Raw genomic sequence first — 20,832 nt, 5'->3', positions numbered from 1 at the left:
TACAAGGATCTACATGTGACCTCCTCCCTGGGGGACAGACAACAGAAAAGGGGGTGAAGGGAGATGTCGGACAGGGTAAGGCATTACAAAAATAATAATTTATAAATTATCATGGGTTCATGAGGGAGAGGGGAGCAAAGAGGGAGGGGGGAAAATGATACCAAGGGCTCAAAGAGAAAGCAAATGTTTTGAGAATGATGATAGAACTAAATGTACAAATGTGCTGGACACATGGGTGTCTGTATGGAGAGTGATGAGTTATATGCAGTGAAGAGTTATAAAATTTTTTGAAAAAGCTTGTCTTAAAACAAGCAGCCTAAAATAGAACATGTGGTATGTGCTCTTGTGATGCTAATATGTAAAAGAAGCATATCAGAATATTAGAATAAAAAATGCACACTAAAAAAACCAACCAAAAACAATCAGCCATGCAAGTGAGGTGTCAGGAAAGTCCACATGGAAGGAGCACCCCGGCTCATGTGACCCAAGATTAGAGAAGGGAATTGCATTAGAGCTTAAATGCTAAGCATTATTATAATTGATTGTGATGTTGTAGATATAACTCTTTTTTTTCAATCATTTTAAGAGCTCATACAACTCTTATCACAATACATACATCCATCCATCGTGTCAAGCGCGTTTGTACATTTGTGGCCATCAGCACTTTCTTCCTACTTGAGCCCTTAATATCAGCTCCTCATTTCCCCCCTCCCTTCCCACTCCCCACTCCATGAACCCTTGATACTTTATAAATTACTATTTTGTCATATCTTACACTGTCCAATGTCACCCTTCACTCACTTTTCTGTTGTCCGTCCCCCAGGGAGCAGGTTATATGTAGATCCTTGTAATTGGTTCCCCCTTTTTACCCCACTTTCCCTCTACCCTCCAGATATTGCCACTCTCACCACTGGTCCTAAAGGGATCATCAGTCCTGGATTCCCTGTGTTTCCAGTTCCTGTCTGTACCAGTGTACATCCTCTGGTCTAGCCAGATTTGTAAGGTAGAATTGGGATCATGATAGTGAGGAGAGGAAGCATTTAAGAACTAGAGGAAAGTTGTATTATGTGTCATCGTTGATACCATGCACCCTGTCTGGCTTGTCTCCTCCCCGTGATCCTTCCATGAGGGGATGTCCAGTTGCCTACAGATGGGCTTTGGGTCCCCAATCTGCACTCCCCCTCATTCTCAATGATTTGAGTTTTTGTTCTTTGATGCCGTATACCTGATCCCTTCGGCACCTCGTGATCGCACTGGCTGGTGTGCTTCTTCCATGTGGGCTTTGTTGCTTCTGAGGTAGATGGCCACTTGTTTACCTTCTAGCCTTTAAGACCCCAGACGCTATATCTTTTGATATCTAGGCACCAGCAGCTTTCTTCATCACATTTGCTTATGCACACATTTGTCTTCAGTGATCATATCGGGAAGGTGAGCACCCACTGATATGATTTTATGTTCATATACAACTCTTTTTAAAAGGCAAGTCCCCAAACCAGAAGAGGAGGTTGCACAGAAGAAAAAGATTTCCCAGAAGAAACTGAAGAAGCAAAAATTCATGGCTCGGGAATAAATTAAGTTTAAAATAATAAAAGTTAAAGCGCTAAAAAAAAAAAAAAAGGCAAGTCGCTTTTAAAAAGAGTTGTATATGAACAAAAAATCATATACAACTTTTTTTAAAGCAACTTAACTTTGAAAAATATTTAGAAGGAAGACAATAAATAGTTATTAGTGCTTTTTTTTAAGGGCTGAAGACTTCAAAACCCTTATTTTTGCTAGGGAAAATGGAAAATCAGCAATATACAATTCAAGAATGCTTTCGACCACATAAGCCAATATAATCACTCAATATAAGCAGAATATATTCTTTTCAAGTGTCTGCAGAATTTTTGTTGTTCTTTCTCCCCTACCCAGTCATCTACCAAAACTCCCATTCTCAGGGCCTGTTGGTATTAAAATATTCAAATATATCCTAATCTAAGAAGAAGCCAGCCTCATCAGGCTCTGATTCATTCTCAAGGATAAAATCTCTCATTTTATTGTTATTTAACCATCACATAGTACAACTTCATAGGATGTCTTGTAAAACATCAAGAACAATGGGCCATGATCAGGTTTTAAAATTGTGAACATTTTAAAAATTAAAGTATACTCAAACCATTATGTTATTTTACCAAAAACGACTGGAAAGAACAGGTGAGATCCACTGCAACATTCTCCAGGAATCATTAACTGCTCTTGATAATAAACTGACCCTCACACAGTCACTGAGCTTACACTTGAACGGTGGACAGCAGGAGCATGCGCCCACCACGCAAGGCTGTGCTTACCTGGCCTCGTCAATTCACTGAAGAGATGGAGCAGAAAGCAGGGGTCATAAAGGTCACTGAGGTCCACTATGCTCTGATCTTTAAATATTGCTTCCTGTGCATCCTGAAACAGGCCCAAACACACAGAAATGCAGTAGTCAACAGCATAAACACAGTGCCTTACCAGCGCTTACCCACTGCTTCTCTAAGTCGGATCATGTCAAGTACTCAGAAGAGTATAAACATGCGTTCTCTGCATAAGGGAACACAGCAAGCACTGGTACAAACAGGGTATGTCTGAGAGGAGGGAGGCTCCATGGGAAATAAATGTGGCCAGTGCTGATAATGCTGAGACCCAGTGATGAGCAAAGGAATGTCTGTTCCTGGACCACGGCTAGAAGTTAACACCGAAAGTTAAAACCCCATCACCAAAAGCAATGTCTGTGTTGAGTGGCATGATTAAGCAGAGGGTACAATTGGAACCCTTGGGGGAAAAAACCCACCCAGTGCCATCGAGTCGATTCCAACTTATAGTGACGCCTCTGGAGAACAGAGCAGAACTGCTTGCTAGGGTCTCTAAGACTGCACACCTATATGGGAGCAGACAGCCTCATCATTCTCCTGTGGAGCTGCTGGTGGGTTTGAACCATCGACCTTGAAGGGAGCAGCCCAATGCTTTACCCCTAGAGCTTCCAGGGCGTCTTTGAAGTAAAAAGAGGCAGGACTCCACTTTCTACCCTGACCTTTCTGCCCTGGGCCTGGGAGGCACAAACAGCACGTGTGCTGTACCTCAGGGGGCAGCAGCTTCCGGTTCTGGGGAAAATGGAGGATGGTCTTCATCATCCGGTCCCGATCCAGCAGGCGGAGGATGTCCCCGACACTCGGCTGCTGCCACAGCGACTTGCCCAGGCTCCGGCACGTCTTGTGATGCTCCACGGCTGCCGGGCCCCATAGCAGCACCCTAGAGCCAGAGGGGAAAGCTGACAGTCATGGGAACAGAACCGATGACCACCGCAATGGGCCGCACTTCTGAAGTCACAAGCAGGCACTGGGGCTGGTTCTATCCCTCCTCACACGAGCTGGGGGGCCGGGGGGGGGAGGGGGAGGCCCTCAGTGAGATCGATAGACAGCCATATCTCCAAGGGGCAAGTGATGTGCCATGCGTGAATCTAAGCCCTTTGCCACTCTCGTCTCTATTTCAGAACTGGGCTGGGAAGTGGCAGGGCTGAGATCCGAGCTCAGGAAGTCTGGCTCTGGAGTCATGCTAGGTCACAGCTGCAGGTCCCGGACTGCTTCACGATCCTGCAGGCCGCCACATGGACATGTGGCCAGGACACCTCTACCACCCATGCCACCCCGCCCCAACTGCAGCCGCCCACAGAAACCCCCTCGCAGGCCTCCCTCCTGTTTCCTCCTTTATGCCCTCAGCCACCACCCCCTCCCCACTGCTGCCAGGATGTAGTCTCAAGGCCTACTCCGAGGAAGGCTCTGTTCCACCTGAAATATCAGCCAGTTCTCTGCGCGCTGCTGTCTCAGGCTCTGAGCAGGGGGGTGCTCTGTCCTGGGCCTTGACCACTGTGGCTGCCTTTCCACCGGTTTCCTACACTCACCCTCCGACCCTTCCCTGAAGTGTGCCGACTTCCACCTCCAAGCCACTCTGCATGCTGCGCCTTCCACTGGTGCCCCAGGCTCCTCGGCCACGCTCCCCTTCACCCTCATGTGACACCCCCCCCTCCAGCCGGAATAGCCAATTCATGCACACGGCTGCATCAGACTCCAATACAAAGAGTGACGTTTGTGTGAGACGCATAACCCCGAAGCAGACCGGGGATGGATGCGGCGGAGGAACGGGACAGGGGAAGAGGTAGTGAGGACGGGGGAGGGACGGCGTCTCGTTCCACTCAACTACTTCCCTACAGTGCTGAGCACAGCACCTTGTAAACAGGTTGTGCTCAATAAACACCTATTGAATGAACATTTTCTAAATACAGGCTTGTCCGTACAAATAAACAATAGTTATAGTTAAAGCAGTGAATGATCATTTAGAGCAGTGGTTCTCAACCTTCCTCATGCCATGACCCTTTCATACAGTTCCTCATGTGCGGTGACCCCAACCATAACTTTATTTTCATTGCTACTTCATAACTGTTATTTTGCTACTGTTATGAATCAGGGGACCCCTGTGAAAGAGTCGTTCTACCCCCCAAGGGGGCTGTGACCCACAGGTTGAGAACCACTGCTTTAGAGGGTGTTGACAATGGCTTCTAGGAGACGGACTAATGATTGCTCACTGGAGAGAGACCCATCCGCAGAGCGCCACTGAGCGCCCAGCACGCCCCCTAGCACAGCCTGCCTCCTCCCTGAGGGTGTCAGAGGGGCCTCACCTCAAGCTGAGGAGATGGTTCTGTGCTGCTCTGACTCTCGGCCCAGTGGGTCCCACACCCTCACTGTCTCCTGGGAGCTGAAGCTAGCCCCCTTGCAGCTGACTGCGGGTTAACCCACAGACCAAGCCACGGGACCTTCCATGGCTGAGCTGGAGGGTGCTCACCTGCAGAAATGGATAGTTCGGACAGCGCTCTCTTCGCTGTCCTGAGAACTGCTTCTAACTTATCCTCCCCTCTCCCGTACGTATATACTCAGGTACGAACACGCCCTTCCACGGAGGGCACAACAGGCGTGCCACCCACTGCAGATAAGCAGGAGCGCAGCCAACTCTTAGAGAAGAGCAGGCTTAGCTGAAACCTGGGTGTTCGTAAGATGTCTTTGTTTTTTCACTTTGGGGAGGGGGGTTTCTGAGTGAATACAGATCGTATCCTAGGAAACACAACTTTGAAAACTACTTTGCAATGGGAATAGTTGTTTCTCCCCTAGAGAGAGAGGCATCCTACGTGGCTTTGCTCGGCTCGCTGCCTACGTGAACACATACAACCCTTCCTTCCTGTTCACACTGGACCTGATGACGTCAGGGCAGCCAGAGGGCAATCCAGAAATGCTTTCTATGAGGTGCTCACTCAAGAAGCCTCCTTTAACTCTGTCCCCCAGAGAGAGCGGACACTTTCAGAGCTGGGGAAGTGCCCTCAGAGTCCAGGGAGCAGCCTGGGGCAACCTAGGGGAGAGCAAGCCAAGTAGACAGACAGACCTTGCACAAGCAAGGTGAGGAAGGAGAGTAATGTTCGGTCAGCATGTCTCACTGGTCTCCCCCAAGCCCGCAGCTCACAAGTTATTGCCATCTAAAGCCAGGTAAACATGAGAGGGTCTCAGAAGTCACAACGACACTAAGACCCGCCAGCCAGGAGTGAATCTGGGGCAGGCCTGGACACATGCATGCCCATCAGGTCACCAGAGGCCAGTGTGTGAGCTGGGGGATTTCCTGCCGACCCCAGAACCAAAGAGGAAGAAGAGGCCGTTTCAAGTGCGGGCCTACTGCAGGGTTTCCGCAGTCTCTGGACGCGTGCTCACCTGAAGCTGAGGAGGCTGAGGTCGTTCTTCTCATAGGCCCGGAGGAGAAGTAAAAGCTTCTGGTCTGGGAGTCAATCGCAGGCGTTTAGGCATTGGGTCCTTTATGCATTCCCGTGTGGTCTCACACACACAGCTCATACCCCCACACTCACACGCTCCCTCGGTCACACTCCACACACTTATCCTGACCTCCTCCCTGGGTTACACCCCCATACTCACACACACACCGCTGGCTCAGATTGCCAAGGGCACACATACAATCTTCACACGCTCCCCTGATCTCCCAAACCCACACTCCTCAGGGTTACACCGGACTCGCACATTCCCTGGGCCGTGCTCCCCAAGTCATACAAACGCATCCTCACACATTCTCCAGTTCAGTCTCTCTCTCTCTCTCACACACACACACACACACACACACACACACACACTTCCCCAGGTCACAACCGACCTCAAACACTCCCTTGGCCACACACACTGGTTCCCACACACTCTCAAGGTCACACCCCCATACTCACACACACCCCGGGTCACACTGCCGGCTTTCCATCCTTACCCAGGACGCTGAGCGTGGCCCCGTAGGCCCCGAGAAGCACTGAAAAGTGACTGCTCTCACAAACAGCGGGGCACAACTCCACCACTGTGGACATCAGGTCCACCAGCGCCTCTGCAAGAAAGTCACATGGAAAGCAGCCCACATGGGCACATTCAGAGCCGAGGGCAGAGCCCCCCCCCGGGACCAGCGTCAATAACCCTCTCTGGTCTTCAGACCAATCTCCGATGCTAGGTCCTGAACAAGGCAGTTAAGTCCACCCCCAACTCCCCCCTCAAACTTTAAGCCATTAGGCTTTGATTAAGTACCCCCATCCCATGATCGTGTTGCCAAAATCTCACTATCTCTACCCCTGCTGGAAAAGAAGGGCAAAGCCCCTTGTATTGTTCCCACCACCCAACCTACTTATTCGGATCATGGTTCTCTCCAATCTGGTAGTTGATGTGGGCAACTTTCCAACGGCTGTCTAAGCAGAGCCTTTGGACCATCGCCCACATCGCACTGGGTCACATGGCCAGGACACACTTACTGAACCAGGGGTGGAGCCAGGACCTAGATCACCATGGAAGCACCCTCTCACAGGAGGCTGTCAAGAGGGATGTGGCACCGTTTCTCCCTCTCCAGTTTCAATCTTCCCATTAAGATTCACACATGGATCCGATTTCCCTCGGGTCAGACTCCCACAATTGCTTTTGCCCCTCCCCAATTCCCTAACTCCTGGATTTGAATGCTCATCAACGATAAGGCAGGAAGACCTCAAATACCCTCTAGAAGACAGAACAGGTCTTGAAAAGGGGTACCCGGGAGTCTGCATTGTGTTTGTCCAGGGAAACAGTTCCTGGTATGGACTGACAAACTGAACAGCCTAAGCCTGCTCTGCGTCATGCCTCCGCCCCGCTGGACACACATGGGGCTGAGTGCGGGCCACCACCAGTGTGATGAGTGGGGAGAGGTCACCTTTCACTTGGCGGTCTGGGCTCTCCTCTCCCTGGGCCTGCAGCATGCTCGGCAGAAACAGCGAATGCTGGGTGAGCATCATGTGGACCACGGGGAGCTGGACGAGTTCCGTGCACAGGGCGCTCTCTGGGAAATACAAGTGCTGTATGGCGGCGTGCAGTGCCTTTAAGAACGCATGGTCCTGGTAGCGGAGCCTACGAGGGAGAGCCGAGGGAGCAGAGGTTCACTACAACAAGAGGAAAAGACCGCCAGCTGCCACTGAGCATGAACCCCGACTCAAGGAGAGCCTGTGTGTGTGTGTGTGTGTGTGTGTGTGTGTGTGTGTGTGTGTGTGTGTGAGAGAGAGAGAGAGAGAGAGAGAGAGAGAGAGAGAGAGAGAGAGAGAGAGAGAGAGAGAGAGAGAGAGAGAGAGACTGTGCTCTTGGCCAGTTTTTAGGAGTAGATTGCCTGGCCTCTCTTCTGGGGCAATTGTGGTGGACTCGAACCTTTAATCTTCGGCATTGGTGCAATGGATAAGTGCTCGAGAGGTTGGCAGTTCGCATCCACTAATTACACTACAAGAGCAAGATGTGGCAGTGGCTGCTGCAGAGAGCACAGCCGTGGAGACTGTGGGCAGCGCTCCTCCATCCCACGGCACACAACAGGCAGCAGCGCGTTCCCACGAGGCCCGTTCAGGGACGACTGAGTTTCCCTGATGGGAGTTTCACTGCACACACAACAAATCCAGTAATTTTTCTCCTGATTTTTCTTGGGTACACTTCCAAACATCCTTCACAGGTGAGAGCCTTTCAGCGACCATCTGAGCCCCCATCATCTGAGGTCTGTCATTCGCATAGATTAAACTCGCTCGATCATGGACCTAGAGCCCTGCAGGTGTCGTGGTTCCTCGCTGGGCTGCTCACCACAAGGTCAGGAGCTCAAAACCACCAGCTGGTCCGTGGGAGCAGACAGGGCTTTTCATTCCCGTGAGAGCTACAGCCTCAGAAACCCACAGGGACCCTTCTACCCTGCCCTAGCGGGTCGTTCCGAGTCGGACCCAACAGCACGGCATGGAGTTTGGTTCTGGTACCAAAAGCCCGTCCCATCCAACCATGACGGGAAATGAAAACCGTAGCCAGGATCAAACACCATTTCAGGACGCCCTGACTGCTAACGCTGAAAATCTGACCACATCAAATGTTGGCAAGGACACTCAGAGTCACGCAACTACTAGACAGTAATGCCAACATCTGGTGAGAATGAAGTGTGCCCAGAGCAAATCCCCTCTCCCTGAGAAACTCTGCCAACGTGTGCACCAGGATACCATGATGCTGACCGTAGAACTATTTGCATCAGCAAAAGCCAGAAAAGGAAGTACCCTAGATGTCCAAGGCCAGGGGACTGATTATACAGACCACGATACAGTCAAAAGGTGACCCACTCTAGAAGCATACAAACAAATCCAACCAAAGTCACTGCCCCGGAAGTGATTTCGGCTCACAATGACCACACAGGACAGGGAGAACTGCCCCTGTGGGGTTCCGAGATGGTAACTGTTCACAGGAGTGGGACCCCCACTTTCTCCTGCTGTGCACCTGGTGGTTTTGCACTGCGGACCGGACAGTCAGTAGCCCACCGTGTAAGCTCCTCGTGGATACTCCACAGCAGCAAAAACAGCACATGGAGCTGCGTGATGAAGGGTCAAAGACAGCGGATGGGAAACGAACACGCACAGCATGGCACGGCTGCTGCTAACGGCTGCCCCATCTACAACGAACAGAACGCTACAGTCCCGCATCCTCTCTGCGGCCAGTTCAGGACGGAACTACTGTGGCCCGGGGCTTGCATCAGCTGAATTTCAAAAGCAGATCACCGGGACTTTCTCTGAAGCTCCACGATAGCTCTTCAGCGTCACAGCAACATGCACGCTTCCACAGACAGGCGGACAGTGGTGGCTTCCCAGAAGGTGCGCTGGCTGGGAATTAGTGTGCCATATCAAACCACGAAACCATAGTAGTGCTTAAAGTCACATACTGACACAAAATCAAACCATGCAAAATAGAACGGGCCTGAGAGAGCTCAGTGCCAGGAGTGATGACCTTCAGTGGGTGGAGGGATGCAAGAGGACGAATTACAGCAAATAGTGAACGCTGGCGCCATTCACTACATGTGGAGGCTGCTGATTATTTCATTTTCACAAGGGCTGCTCCTCTCGTTTCCATCAGAAACACACAACACTCCAACAGGCAAATTAGCTGCCTGCTCACAATCCACACCTTTCTCTAAATCTGGAATAACCCCTGCATTACACGCATCTGCAGTGGGGTGGGGAGCTTTCTAAGGGCCTTTTCTGCCATGCTCTTGTAAGCCCCACCAAATGCCTGCGTGGGACGATGCCAGTGAGGTGTTTGTGACCTACCACGGAAATCGGACAGCTGGCTAATAAGGCTAATGAGATGCATGGCACCATTGTGGGGTTCGAACTCACTGCGACCAAGTCAATTCCAACTCACTGTGACCCTACAGGACAGGACTGAACTGTCCCTGTGGGTTTCGGAGACTGTAACTCTTCAAGGGAATAGAAAGCCTCATCTTTCTCCTGTGAGCAGTTGGTGGTTTCAAACTGCTGACCTTGTGGTTAGCAGCCCAATGCATAACCACTATACCACCAGGGCTCCATGCGCACAAGGTTTCTGGAACCCTAACAAAGGGATAAGTCAGTTTTGCAATCCCACAAGGCTTAAAATGAAACCACCCCGGAGGCAGAGGGGAGACCTTACAGTGACCAAGAAAGAAGAGCTAGGAGTGAAGCATCCTGGGGAGCCAGGAGCTCTGAGCTGGGTGCCTCCTAGATCCAAGAGACAGACAAGAAGCTATAACACTGGAGATAGAGTGAGAAGGTGAGAGGCAGCACCAGATTGCAGGAGGAAGGAGACGGTGCAGTGGGCAACCTGGCCCATGAAGCTAGAGAGCCGAGCATCTTCAGGCCACGGCTTACTGGCAGAGGTGGATGCCCCTGGGCACTTACTGGAAGAGCTGAAGAGCTCCGTAACACCTGCCAAAAGAAGGAAGAGGCTAGGCCAGACCAAAAGGCACCAGGGCTGAGAAACGCCTATCTGTGTGCACAGCCGAGAAGCTGTCCAACCGGATAAAAATGACGATGGCGACAAATGCATCCCGGGTCACTCCTGATCCTAATCATAACCTACTTCCTGAATGAACCCCATATCATGAGTTTAGCTTGAGGGCTCTGTGTCCATTGCATGAGTGCCACAGGAGGCTCAGCTGTGTCAGAACTGTCTGACCTCTGTCTCACAGGAATCAGTCTTGGTGTGATTCCCTGGCTACCCCCACCACCCCCACCCACTCCGTGAAGCTAGAAGGGTCGGACGGCCCTGCCACGCCTTTCTGACACCAGCTTGCATGACCGGTGGCTTCTGAAGCGTCACTGAACCACCCCACGCGGGAAGAGGAGCAGCAACTCACTTCAGTCCAGTCTTCACAAGTCTCTGCCAGTCAGCTGGGTCAACTTCTTTAAGGGATTGCTAGGGGGTGGGAAAAAAAAAACAACAAAAGAATAAATATGCATCATCCCAACTGACTGCTCAAATTACGAACTGCTTGAGCTGCATGAACCTTCATGAAGGCAGCGGCGTCTCTGGGCCTAGATTCTTCCGCTGTAATACACGGGAGTAAAGAGCTGAAAAGCGATGCTCTGACGACCATTTGGCTCTCATCGAGAGTGCCCTGTTTGCCATGTCCCCTATCTGTGCAATGTGTGACCAGGGGGAACTGGCTCAAAGTTACAGAGCAGGGAGGAGGGGCAGGAAGCAGAAGCAAGAGCTACCTCAGAACAGAGCAAAAGCTAAAATACAGAATATGGAAGCAAAATGAAAGTCATTCAGACCGGGCGATGGTCAGCCGAACAATCGACGTGCCTATTTTGCTTCCTGCTGGGCGCTCTGAGTTTCTAGCATGCCAGCTCACCAGCGGGCGGAGGGAACACCCCAGCAGCCCCGATGCTGCCGTTTCCCGCTTATCACACGAAGCAGCACGATTGGACGATGCCAGCTCCCACGTCACTGGGTCCCAGAAGAGTCCCATAGAGAGGTCGGTAGAGTGTGCCTAGGCTTTGGGTGGGCGGGGGGACCTGGTGCCCAACGGAACGTGAAGGAAACTGAGAGGCGTTTGGACCCTGGTCTTCCCCCCAGCAGCTCCTCTTTGAGGCCTTTGTCGGAAGGTGAGCAGTCACCAAACACTCAGAGAAGGATCAGGCACTGGGTCACAGCAAGCACACGGCAGGTCGGCAATATTCCAGTGCTTAAAACCACCATGCGGCAGCCACCCACCTGGGGAAGACCAGAGGCCACGACCAAGGCCACTGCAGGCCCTGAGTCACTGACAGGGAAAAATCTCTCAATGCGCTTCAAAAGGAAAATGGGAAAAAATTCCAGGCTTCAAACAGCATGCACGATCCTATTTGTACTTACAAGTATATGTAATTTTATGACCCACATGTGCACACCATCCATATTCAGCAAGAAGGATATTTACCATACTTATCATGGGATGGCCTCTGGGCCGGGAGACATTGTACCTTCTTTTTCAAAGAAGAAAAATTTTTGTTTGCATTTATTATATTTACAACGCAAGAGCCCTGGTGGTGTAGTGGTTACGCACAGGGCACAATCCACATGGTCGGCAGGTGGAAACCCCCAGCAGCTCCACAGGAGAAAGACTGGGCTTTCTGCTCCCATCAACAGTGACGGCCTGAGAAACCCACCGGGGGCTGCCGTGAGCCAGCATAGAGCACAGAACCTTGCTAGGGATAAAGCAGTCATTGCATGATAATAGAAACAAGCTCATTAAAGATTCATCAAAACCCTAGCCATCCACACAACTAAAAGCAGAGCTTCACAATACAGGAAGCTAAAACTGACAAAACTGCAAGGAGAAAGACAATTTTAATTTATACCCAGAGATTAGTCCAAAACATTTCTTTAATTATTAATAAACAAAAAAATCACGAAGGATATAGAATATTTGCACACCCTCTCTACCACTTGAATTAATGCTGATAACACTCCATGCAAAATAACAGAGAGCTCATTGATTTCAGGTACACAAAAATATTTGCAAGACATACCATATTCTGGTCTATAAACCAGTCCCATTTAATGTTACAAGAATTCAGGTCATGTGAAATATAGTCTCTAAAGACGTGAAATGAACTTTACAAATCAATAACATGAAGATTTATATACTTCTCAATAACTCACAGAAGAAAGGAAAATGCATAACTGAATGAAAACGAGTATGTGCTATAGACTGCTGAGACTTGAGACTGTTCTTTCAGAGTACAGCATCCTTCGTGGCACATCAGAGGGCTCCCACTTCAAGTGGAAACCGTGCGAAGTACACGAGGCTTTACCTCAAACTCCCCTGGACCTACGCTGAAGCTCCCTAGTGTGAGAGGAAGCTGAAGACTGACCCCTGCGACCCCATGGGCACAGAACTAGAGTATGTTGTCACTTTGCTTAGAATCTCGCGCATAAACCACACACTTACCATCTATTCGACTGCCCTCTTTGCTTTATTATGACATGCATTCATCTGGCAGGCATGCCTCTGGCGTTGTCAATGAATATTAGGGAAAGTTTCACCCTATCACCAACTCCCATTGTTAGTATATATAGTGTCCAATCACTTAAGAGTTTCATCTGTGCACGTCAACAGTTCTGTACTGCGGTTCATTGTTGGGCTATAGGTACATAGTTTCTTTACTCAATAATGGTTCAAATTCTATGCCAATGGCTAAATTAATGACATTATCAATAGAGCTATCTTACACTGCAGGAATATGATTGATAATGTTCTCTAACAAACAATGGCAATGAATAAAAACCAAAAACATATGAACACAAAAAAGACAATGATGTCTCTAAGGTAAACCAGAGACATAAATAAATAAACCACGCTATATAAAAGAATTCGGGGCTCACACATAATTAACTCCAGCCTCAATCTAAAAGCAATTAGTTCGTATGACTTGGCCTTGCTTGATGCCCATCCTCCCTCATGACGAGTTCACTGAAGCGATGGGTGCTACAGTAAAGTGTGGTGAAGAAACTAGATGGTGCCTGGCTACTAGAAGGAACAGCATCTGGGGTCCTAAAGACTTGCCTTCAAACGAGCAGCCATCTAAGTGAGGCATCAACTAAGTCCACAAGGAAGAAGCACACAAGCCTATGTGATCCAAGGCCTGTAAAATAAAAAATCCAAATCTAAAGCAGGGAATGGTATCAGAGCTTAAATTCTGAATACCTGGTTTGCAGAAGGTTATGGACGACAGAAGCCCAACATCTATTTGCAGGGTCGACACGTGGATTAAGCTACTGGTGAAGCCTCTCTGGCCAAAGGTGAGGGATGTGACAAGCTTGAATATCAGAGGGCATCATCGAGTTGATTATGGAAGGTGTACTTAGGTTAAAGTGTAGTTAGGTTACTTGAGCTCCCTTTGACCCATGTAAAAGTCGTTTCAGTTCAAAAATAAATGGAGGGGAGATAATGTGGATGGAGCCGCTAACGAATCTCCTGTGACCATGAACCAGGGATGTGAACAGACCTGCTATCCTGCAGAATGAACTGGAAGGTGGGTTGCTGCGTATACCGTGAGGTTACAAGTTACATCTTATCATTTGGCGCTTTCCTTTGGTCATTTAAAATCTGCTCTAGTTTTGAATTTGTTCTGCTTGCTTTTCTATTGGAGTTTTCAACTGTTTTACTTTGCTATTGTTGCTCATTTTGTTATTTTCTTTTAAATGGTTTTCCATATATGAAATCCAGGATAGGTAAACGCAGAGACAGGAGCTGGATTAACGGTTCCTTGAAGGTATGCCAGGGGAGGCTAGGAGGACACGGGGAGCTGATAGCCATGAGAACGAGAGCAAAGAAAATGTTCTAGCATTGACCGTGGTGATGACTGTACACTCTTCTTGAAGCGACTGAGCTGCTGGGTTGCACATTATGTGAACTGTATGCCAATAAAACTGTTTAAAAAAGAAAGCAAGAGGTTTTTCACTGAGATGAATAAAATTAACAAACTCTTAACCAGATTGGTTAGCACACACGAGAACACAACTGTTATGATCAGGAACGAGAAATGTGGTATCATTAAATTTTACAAATATAAAGAAAGATGAGAATACTATTAGCAATGAATTCAGCAACTTGAGCGAAAGGAACTAGTTTCTTTTAGTGACACACTACACACCCTTGCTCAGAAAGGAACGGTCCCATGCGAGTATGTGTTAAATAAGTGGACCGTGTAGTTGCAGTGGGTGCAGTGGGTGCCTTTCACGCTTGCCTGCCTCCCAGTCGACGTGGCCACTTAGTGCCAACTCCCCCTTACCGTGGATTGCCTTTGCTTTCACGGTAACAGACAGTGCTATCTAGTTAGTGAGCTTCTCTTCCCCCTCCCCGCACCCCATCCCTGGTAATCACCGTAGAACAACGCTGAATGTGTGCAACCCCTTTCTTCCCTGTGTTCAGAGGCCTCGTACAACAGCTGTCCTTCCTGGTCTACTTTACTCGCATGCTGTCCACGGATTCCTCCACGCTTTGAGACCTTTCCTGATGCATGTATGTATCAGTTTTCCAGTTATCTACTGATAGTCATTTACGCTGCTCCCATACTTTTGCTATTGGGAGTACAATACATACGCATGTGGTTACGTCTACTTGTGCCACACCTCTTATTTCGCTAGAGCAGTGGTTCTCAACCTGTGGGTCTCAACCCTTGGGAGGGTCGAACGAAAACACCGAAAACAACGAAAACACATTTCCACTGGTCTTAGGAACTGAGACACCGCTCCTCTATCCGTCACCAGGCGGGTCCGCCCACAGGCAGATACGCCCACATACACACCTATGTGGCATGATGACGTCATCGCACCAACGCCATCCCATATACCCCATACAAATACAGGGTTATGTGACAGGGTTGGTGCCAAAATGTACTTATGCGGACCAGTCACACGTGTAGAGAGCAGCTACTGTGTAGAAAGCAGCTGCTGTGCTGAAAGCAGCTACTCTGTTAAAAGCAGCTTCTGTGTTGAAAGAAGCAGTATTGGAGGTAAAACAATACTTCATGAATTATAATTACCATATATACTTGATTATTAGCCACATCAAATATCAGCCGAGGATCTAATTTTACCACAAAAACTGCATTAAAAATGTGCTGAAAAAACTCGGCTTATACACGAGTATCTATGGTACATATTTTTTTATGATTAATCACTATGCTTTAATTATATTCAATTTATAACAATGATAATACATCCTGCATATCAGATATGTACCTTATGATTCATAACAGTAGCAAAATTAGTTATAATGTTATGGTTGGGGTCACCACAACATGAGGAACTGTATGAAAGGGTCGTGGCATGAGGAAGGTTGAGAACCGCTGCTCTAGAGCACACGCCTAGGTGGGGAAAGCAGCACTGAAAGACTTTCCTACTTTTGGCTTTTTAAGGAAGCACATGCTGCTGTCCAGAGCGGCTTCTCCATTCTGCGTGCCCACCAGGAGTGTAACAGCACGCGGCCTTCCCGCAGCCTCGCACCATGTGTCTTTCTGCTGTGAGGATCGGTGCCATTGTTGCTGGTGGAGAGAGCACGGATCTCATTGCAGTTCTGAACTGCATCTCTCTAATGGCCAAAGATCCTGAGCATCTTTGACTTTTTCTGTCAATTTTAGAGCTTAGGCCCTTGTCAGAAATGTCGCTGCCAAACATTTTTTCCAAATTTATAGGTTCTCTCTTTTAATTCTTTTGGTAAAGTCTTTTGATGCGCACAAGTAGATCTAAAAATTCTTAACAAAATAGGAGCAAGTGAAATCCAACAGTAGATAAAAAGGATATCCCAAGAAGGCAGGATGGCTTAACATTATCAAGCAATGAACATAACTCACCATATCAACAGAGAGAAAAAACAAACCATATGATCCTAACAGCAGATGCAGGAGAAGTACTTGACAGAACCGACAGAAGATGAGTTTGCCCTCCAACCGCCACTCTGAATGCTAGTTCTATAAGGCTCCCCTCGCTTCCCACCAGGCCACCTTCAAGCCACCTGGCTTGAGATGTATTTGTAATGCTTTGCTGGTCTATTTCACCCTTCACCTTAAATATCACACCGTCATCTCAAGAGAAGACACTCACCAGCAGCTCCGTCAACCTCAGAAGCATTTGCTTCTCCTGATCCCGAGTATTGTCATGGTCTTGCTGGCTGTCACTGAAAGACACGATCAGCCATTTAATACACGATTCCAGAAGAATCTTTTTCCAGGTGTGCAGCTTCTCTGCTGATCCTTCCAAGACGAGGGAGACAGCGTCAGCCACAATCCAGCTGCAGCAGAAGACAAATGGCACAGAGTCAGAGGAGATGCTTTTAGATGACCAAGCACTACAATGGGCAGGGTGGGGCAGAGGACAGGGCATGCACTCCTGCCTCCCATCCTGCTCCCAACATGATTCAATCACAGGGATCCCAGACTTTGCCTGCCTCCTATCAAACACCAGAGGTGTAACAAGCTTTATGGAGGGGGGTTGTGTGGGGAAACATATTAGCACACCAGAAAAAGGATATGAGTCAGGATTGTTCAGCGTTAGCACTCCTGACACTCGGGAGCAGACAATTCTCTGTGGCGGGTGGCATCCTGTGCATTGTAGGATGCTTAGCAGCATCCCTGGCTTCCACCCTCTGGATGCCAGGATCACATCCTTCCTCAGGGCAAGCAAGGATGTCAGGCATTGCCAAAGGTCCCCAGGTGGCAAAGTCACCCTCGGCTGCAAAGCGCTGCTCTGCAGGAATCAGACCGAGGGTTCGCTTGTAGAGATACAGCTAGCTGTTCCAGGCAAAAGTGGGTGGAAGGGCTCACACAGGAACTGTCCTCTCATGGACTGGCATCATGTTGCAGAGACTCTTCAATAAATTAGTCTGCTGGGGGGTTGCCCATCGGGTCGCTTTCCTTGAGGTCAACCATTTGAAAGCACCAGCTTTCTGCTGGGCACAGATACACAGCCTCCGAAACCCGCAGGGGCTGGGACCCAGCCCGAATGAAGGGCATGGCACAGGGAGAAAGGGAATGGTGCAAAGGCGTGGGGAACCGTCAGCCGGCAAGATCAGCCTTCATACCTCCTATGACTGCTTGGCGCTTGCAGCAAGGTGGGCAGGTGGTCCATGAGGACCCGGAGGTCCTTGGCTCTCGCGAAGGGGACCAGCTGGGAGAGGACCTCCGGGTGGAGACCACATTCGGGGAGGCCATCAGCTCCGAGGAGCTTGTCCTGCAGCTGCCTCCACAGGGCCTTCCTCAAAACGGGCGTGACAGCAGAGGGCACTGGGGCAGAGACACAAAGACAGGTGGATGCATCCAACTGCGCTGGAGCCGGCTCATGCCAGCTTGCAAAGCTGCTCTCTTTAGGAATCAGCTGGTGGCAGTCGCTCTGGCACCTTGAAATCGGCTGCGGCTCGGGTATTTACACCACGGGAATTGTTCAGTGCTCTGAAGCAGCCTTCCCCCAGAGCCGGCTGGCGGTTAAACAGACATCAGCATGCCACTCGTTCCATCTCATCAGCCAACACTAACAAATGTCCCGGAGTACCAGGAAGGGATCGGTGTCCCAAGGCCTGTGTTCACTGTGCGGGGTACTGGGCACCTACTAGACGCCCACTCCTGGAAGCGGCAGGAGAGTGTGGGTCCCTGCTACTTTAAAAACAAAACAAAAGACCACCTCTCATCATGAGATTCTTTTAAGGGTGTTGAAAAAATGTGGAAATGAATAATGGTGATGGTTACATAAGCAGACACACACCTAATGCCACCAAATGGCACATGTGAAGAACGTCGAACCGGCTAATGTTGTATCACATGTGTCACAATTAAAAAAACCCATCTTGTAACAGACATGAAGTTACATACAATGGAGGCAGAGCAGAGAAGTGAGAAACTGCTCACACGCTCAGAGAATCAGAAATAAATCTGAGCAGTTCAAAGGTGCCCAGTGAAAGAAGCCGTGCACAGCATCAGCTTCCCGGAACTGCCGCTCCAGCTGGGAAAAGCGAGGTGGGCTGAGCGACGCAGTAGTCCCTCAATCAGACGAGGCACAACCTTGGTCCGCACGATAGCCCAGGGCCAAGGGGACACAAGGAGCTAGCTACACCTCGGGACAGAAGGCTGGAGGGCTCGGGGCTTGGTGCGGGGTCAGAATTCCGAGTCCTCTGAGCTGGACCTGGCAGTGAAGGGAAGGAATTAAGCTACACGCTAAGAGGTGAGGTCCCTGAGCTGAGACAAGAACACACAATTCACCTCACTGGCCCACCCCTCCAAGCCCCCGAGCCAGCCATACCTCCTGCTGGGCGTGTGAAATGTGCCTGACAGCTGCACTGGAGGTACACGTGGATGAGGGGGAGGAAGACATCGAGGTTCCCCTGTAGGACGCGCCTGGAGCCGGCCCGCAGGCACCACCGCTCGAACCGCAACAGGTGGGTACAGCTTTGTTGCAGGAGCAGGCTGACCGTGTCCAGGGCCACCGGCGTCTGCCGGGCCAGGCAGTAGTCGAGGAGGCCGACCCCGACCACGGGGGCCAGCTCAGGGTTCCTCTGCAGAGTGTGGAGGAACACCGCATCCAGCTCCTCCATGGCCAGCGTGGGAAGCAAGGCCGCCAGGCCCCTCAGGTACTCGGCGGAGCAGAGCAGCTCGCCACGCGGCAGCTGGTCCTGGGGGCTGCTGGTCAGCAGCTGGACCAGCGTCTTGCCAAGAATGTTCAGGTGCCTCCCCTGCCCAGGGGACTTGGTGGGCCTCTGAGCGACCAGGCAGGCCTCGGGCAGGCCCAGTAGAGCCAGGGTGATTTCTCGGATCTGGGTGCTCCCCATGTATGGGTGCAGCGCCTGCAGGGCTTCCAGTTGCGGGAGGGTCCTGCGTGGCGCCTGGGCCAGGCCCGCCCTCTGGACGCTCAGTTCCTTCAGCACGCTCTGGGTGATGGCCTCCAGGTACCGACTGAGGAGGCCCAGCTGGCCGATGTTCTGGAGGATGGGGGCGCTCGTGACCAGCAACTGAAGAATCCCGGCGCTCAGCCCGGCCGCCAGCAGCTTCACAAGAATGGGGCTGAGGGTGTGGGAGGGCAGAGTCTGCTGCTCCAGGGCCAGAAACCAGCTGTCCAGCGTGGGGTGTCTGAGGACGGCCACCAGCACCTCCTCCAGTGTCTGAAGAATGAGCAGAGTGCACGCGTCACCACAGTGGCGACCAGGCATGGGCCAACGATCACCACTGGCTAGACACTAACCCGGAATCCTCAAGCCGGAACCTAGATGCTGCCGGTGCGAGGCTGCCCACGGCACCCCTTCTCCACCCTCGGGGCACAGCTGCCAGCCACCTGTCTTTCCCGCACACAGCAGTGAGCACCACGGGAACTGGACCGTGCCATGGCCAGACCCCTGTGGAGCCCAGGTGCACCTACTGTATGAGGTGGCTGTGCAGCTACCTGCCCCAGGGTCACACCCCTTGCGGGGACAGGCCCTGTGGGAACATCAGAATGAGGCTGGGGTCAATTGCCCCGCCTCTGCCTTCCTCACAGCCTCACCCTTCCACGCATCTGACCTCTGAGCAGGCGAGCACGGCTTAACTGAGCGCACATGTCTGGGAGAGGAAGGTTATTCCCCATCCAGAACAAATGGGAATCTTGCGTCCACCTTGTGACGTGCTAAGCCTCAAGTGCACCCTCCCTCCTCGATTCCAACACGGCCAGCTGGGTCTCCGCCACTGCTCAGAAGACAGCCTGCGTGAGATGAGAGCCAAGTGCGACTCAACTGTTAGAGAGCCTCGCTAAGGATGATCCCTAGTCACGGGCATCACCAGCCCCTAGGGCCAGGGACCAACCTTCTCCTAGCTTTATTTATGCTTAAAGGAGGGAAGGCGACAGCCCCCACGCTTTCCAAGCCAGCACCGCCAAGCTGAAAACCAGCTCATCCCATGGCAGCACTGCTTGGTCCCACCAGGCTGGCTGCTCCTGCAGCAACGCGCTGTCCCCTGTCACTTTGTGGTCACTGGGCGGCTTGGATGCTGCTGGGTTGCTACAAGCAGCATCACTGTTTTCCAGATGCCAGCACAGTCACCACGGCAGCCACCTTCCAGGGAAGCTTCCAGCCGGAAAGCCTGGGGAGTCGGTTCCAGTGTTGCCGGACAGAGAGCCGAAAGATGAGCCCCGCGGAAGAACGATACTCGAATGCACGGGGCCCTGGCAACACCCACGGCCATCAAGAGGGCACACGGCCTGGCGGCGTTTCATCCTCCTTCAGGTGAGGGCGCTAGGAGTCGGGATTCAGCAACAAATACCCCCCGAGTCTCAACTTCGGGACCAGAGGAAGGAAGCCATGTATTTGCATCAGGCTGAGAAGTAGACTGGCCTCTTCAACGGTGAGAGCAACAGTCACCGTGGCCCCACTCCTCAGCCAGCCGCCCCAGGCAGAAGGCAGGAGAGGGGAATGGGTTCGCTGCCTGTCTCCCACCCCCACCCC

The 20,832-nt window shown here is 50.8% G+C and overlaps 1 protein-coding gene across 1 annotated transcript in view; it reads right to left on the bottom strand.

Annotated features, from left to right (window-relative positions):
* Nucleotides 1–20,832, bottom strand: part of URB1 (URB1 ribosome biogenesis factor) — a 77,378-nt gene that overhangs the window by 16,110 nt on the left and 40,436 nt on the right. The window contains exons 22-30 of the mRNA XM_075542372.1: nucleotides 18,666–19,521; nucleotides 17,455–17,656; nucleotides 16,479–16,665; nucleotides 10,741–10,799; nucleotides 7,276–7,469; nucleotides 6,322–6,432; nucleotides 5,766–5,829; nucleotides 3,096–3,267; nucleotides 2,328–2,430 (exon numbers count right to left, since the gene is read on the bottom strand). Coding sequence (XP_075398487.1) covers nucleotides 2,328–2,430; nucleotides 3,096–3,267; nucleotides 5,766–5,829; nucleotides 6,322–6,432; nucleotides 7,276–7,469; nucleotides 10,741–10,799; nucleotides 16,479–16,665; nucleotides 17,455–17,656; nucleotides 18,666–19,521 — 1,948 coding nt within the window. The remainder of the gene's footprint in view (nucleotides 1–2,327; nucleotides 2,431–3,095; nucleotides 3,268–5,765; nucleotides 5,830–6,321; nucleotides 6,433–7,275; nucleotides 7,470–10,740; nucleotides 10,800–16,478; nucleotides 16,666–17,454; nucleotides 17,657–18,665; nucleotides 19,522–20,832) is intronic.

Source organism: Tenrec ecaudatus, chromosome 2 (genome assembly GCF_050624435.1).
Source record: "Tenrec ecaudatus isolate mTenEca1 chromosome 2, mTenEca1.hap1, whole genome shotgun sequence".
In the NCBI taxonomy this organism is placed as follows: Eukaryota; Metazoa; Chordata; class Mammalia; order Afrosoricida; family Tenrecidae; genus Tenrec; species Tenrec ecaudatus.
The sequence above is the reverse complement of the archived record's forward strand: the minus strand, read 5'-3'. Positions and strand labels throughout refer to the sequence as shown.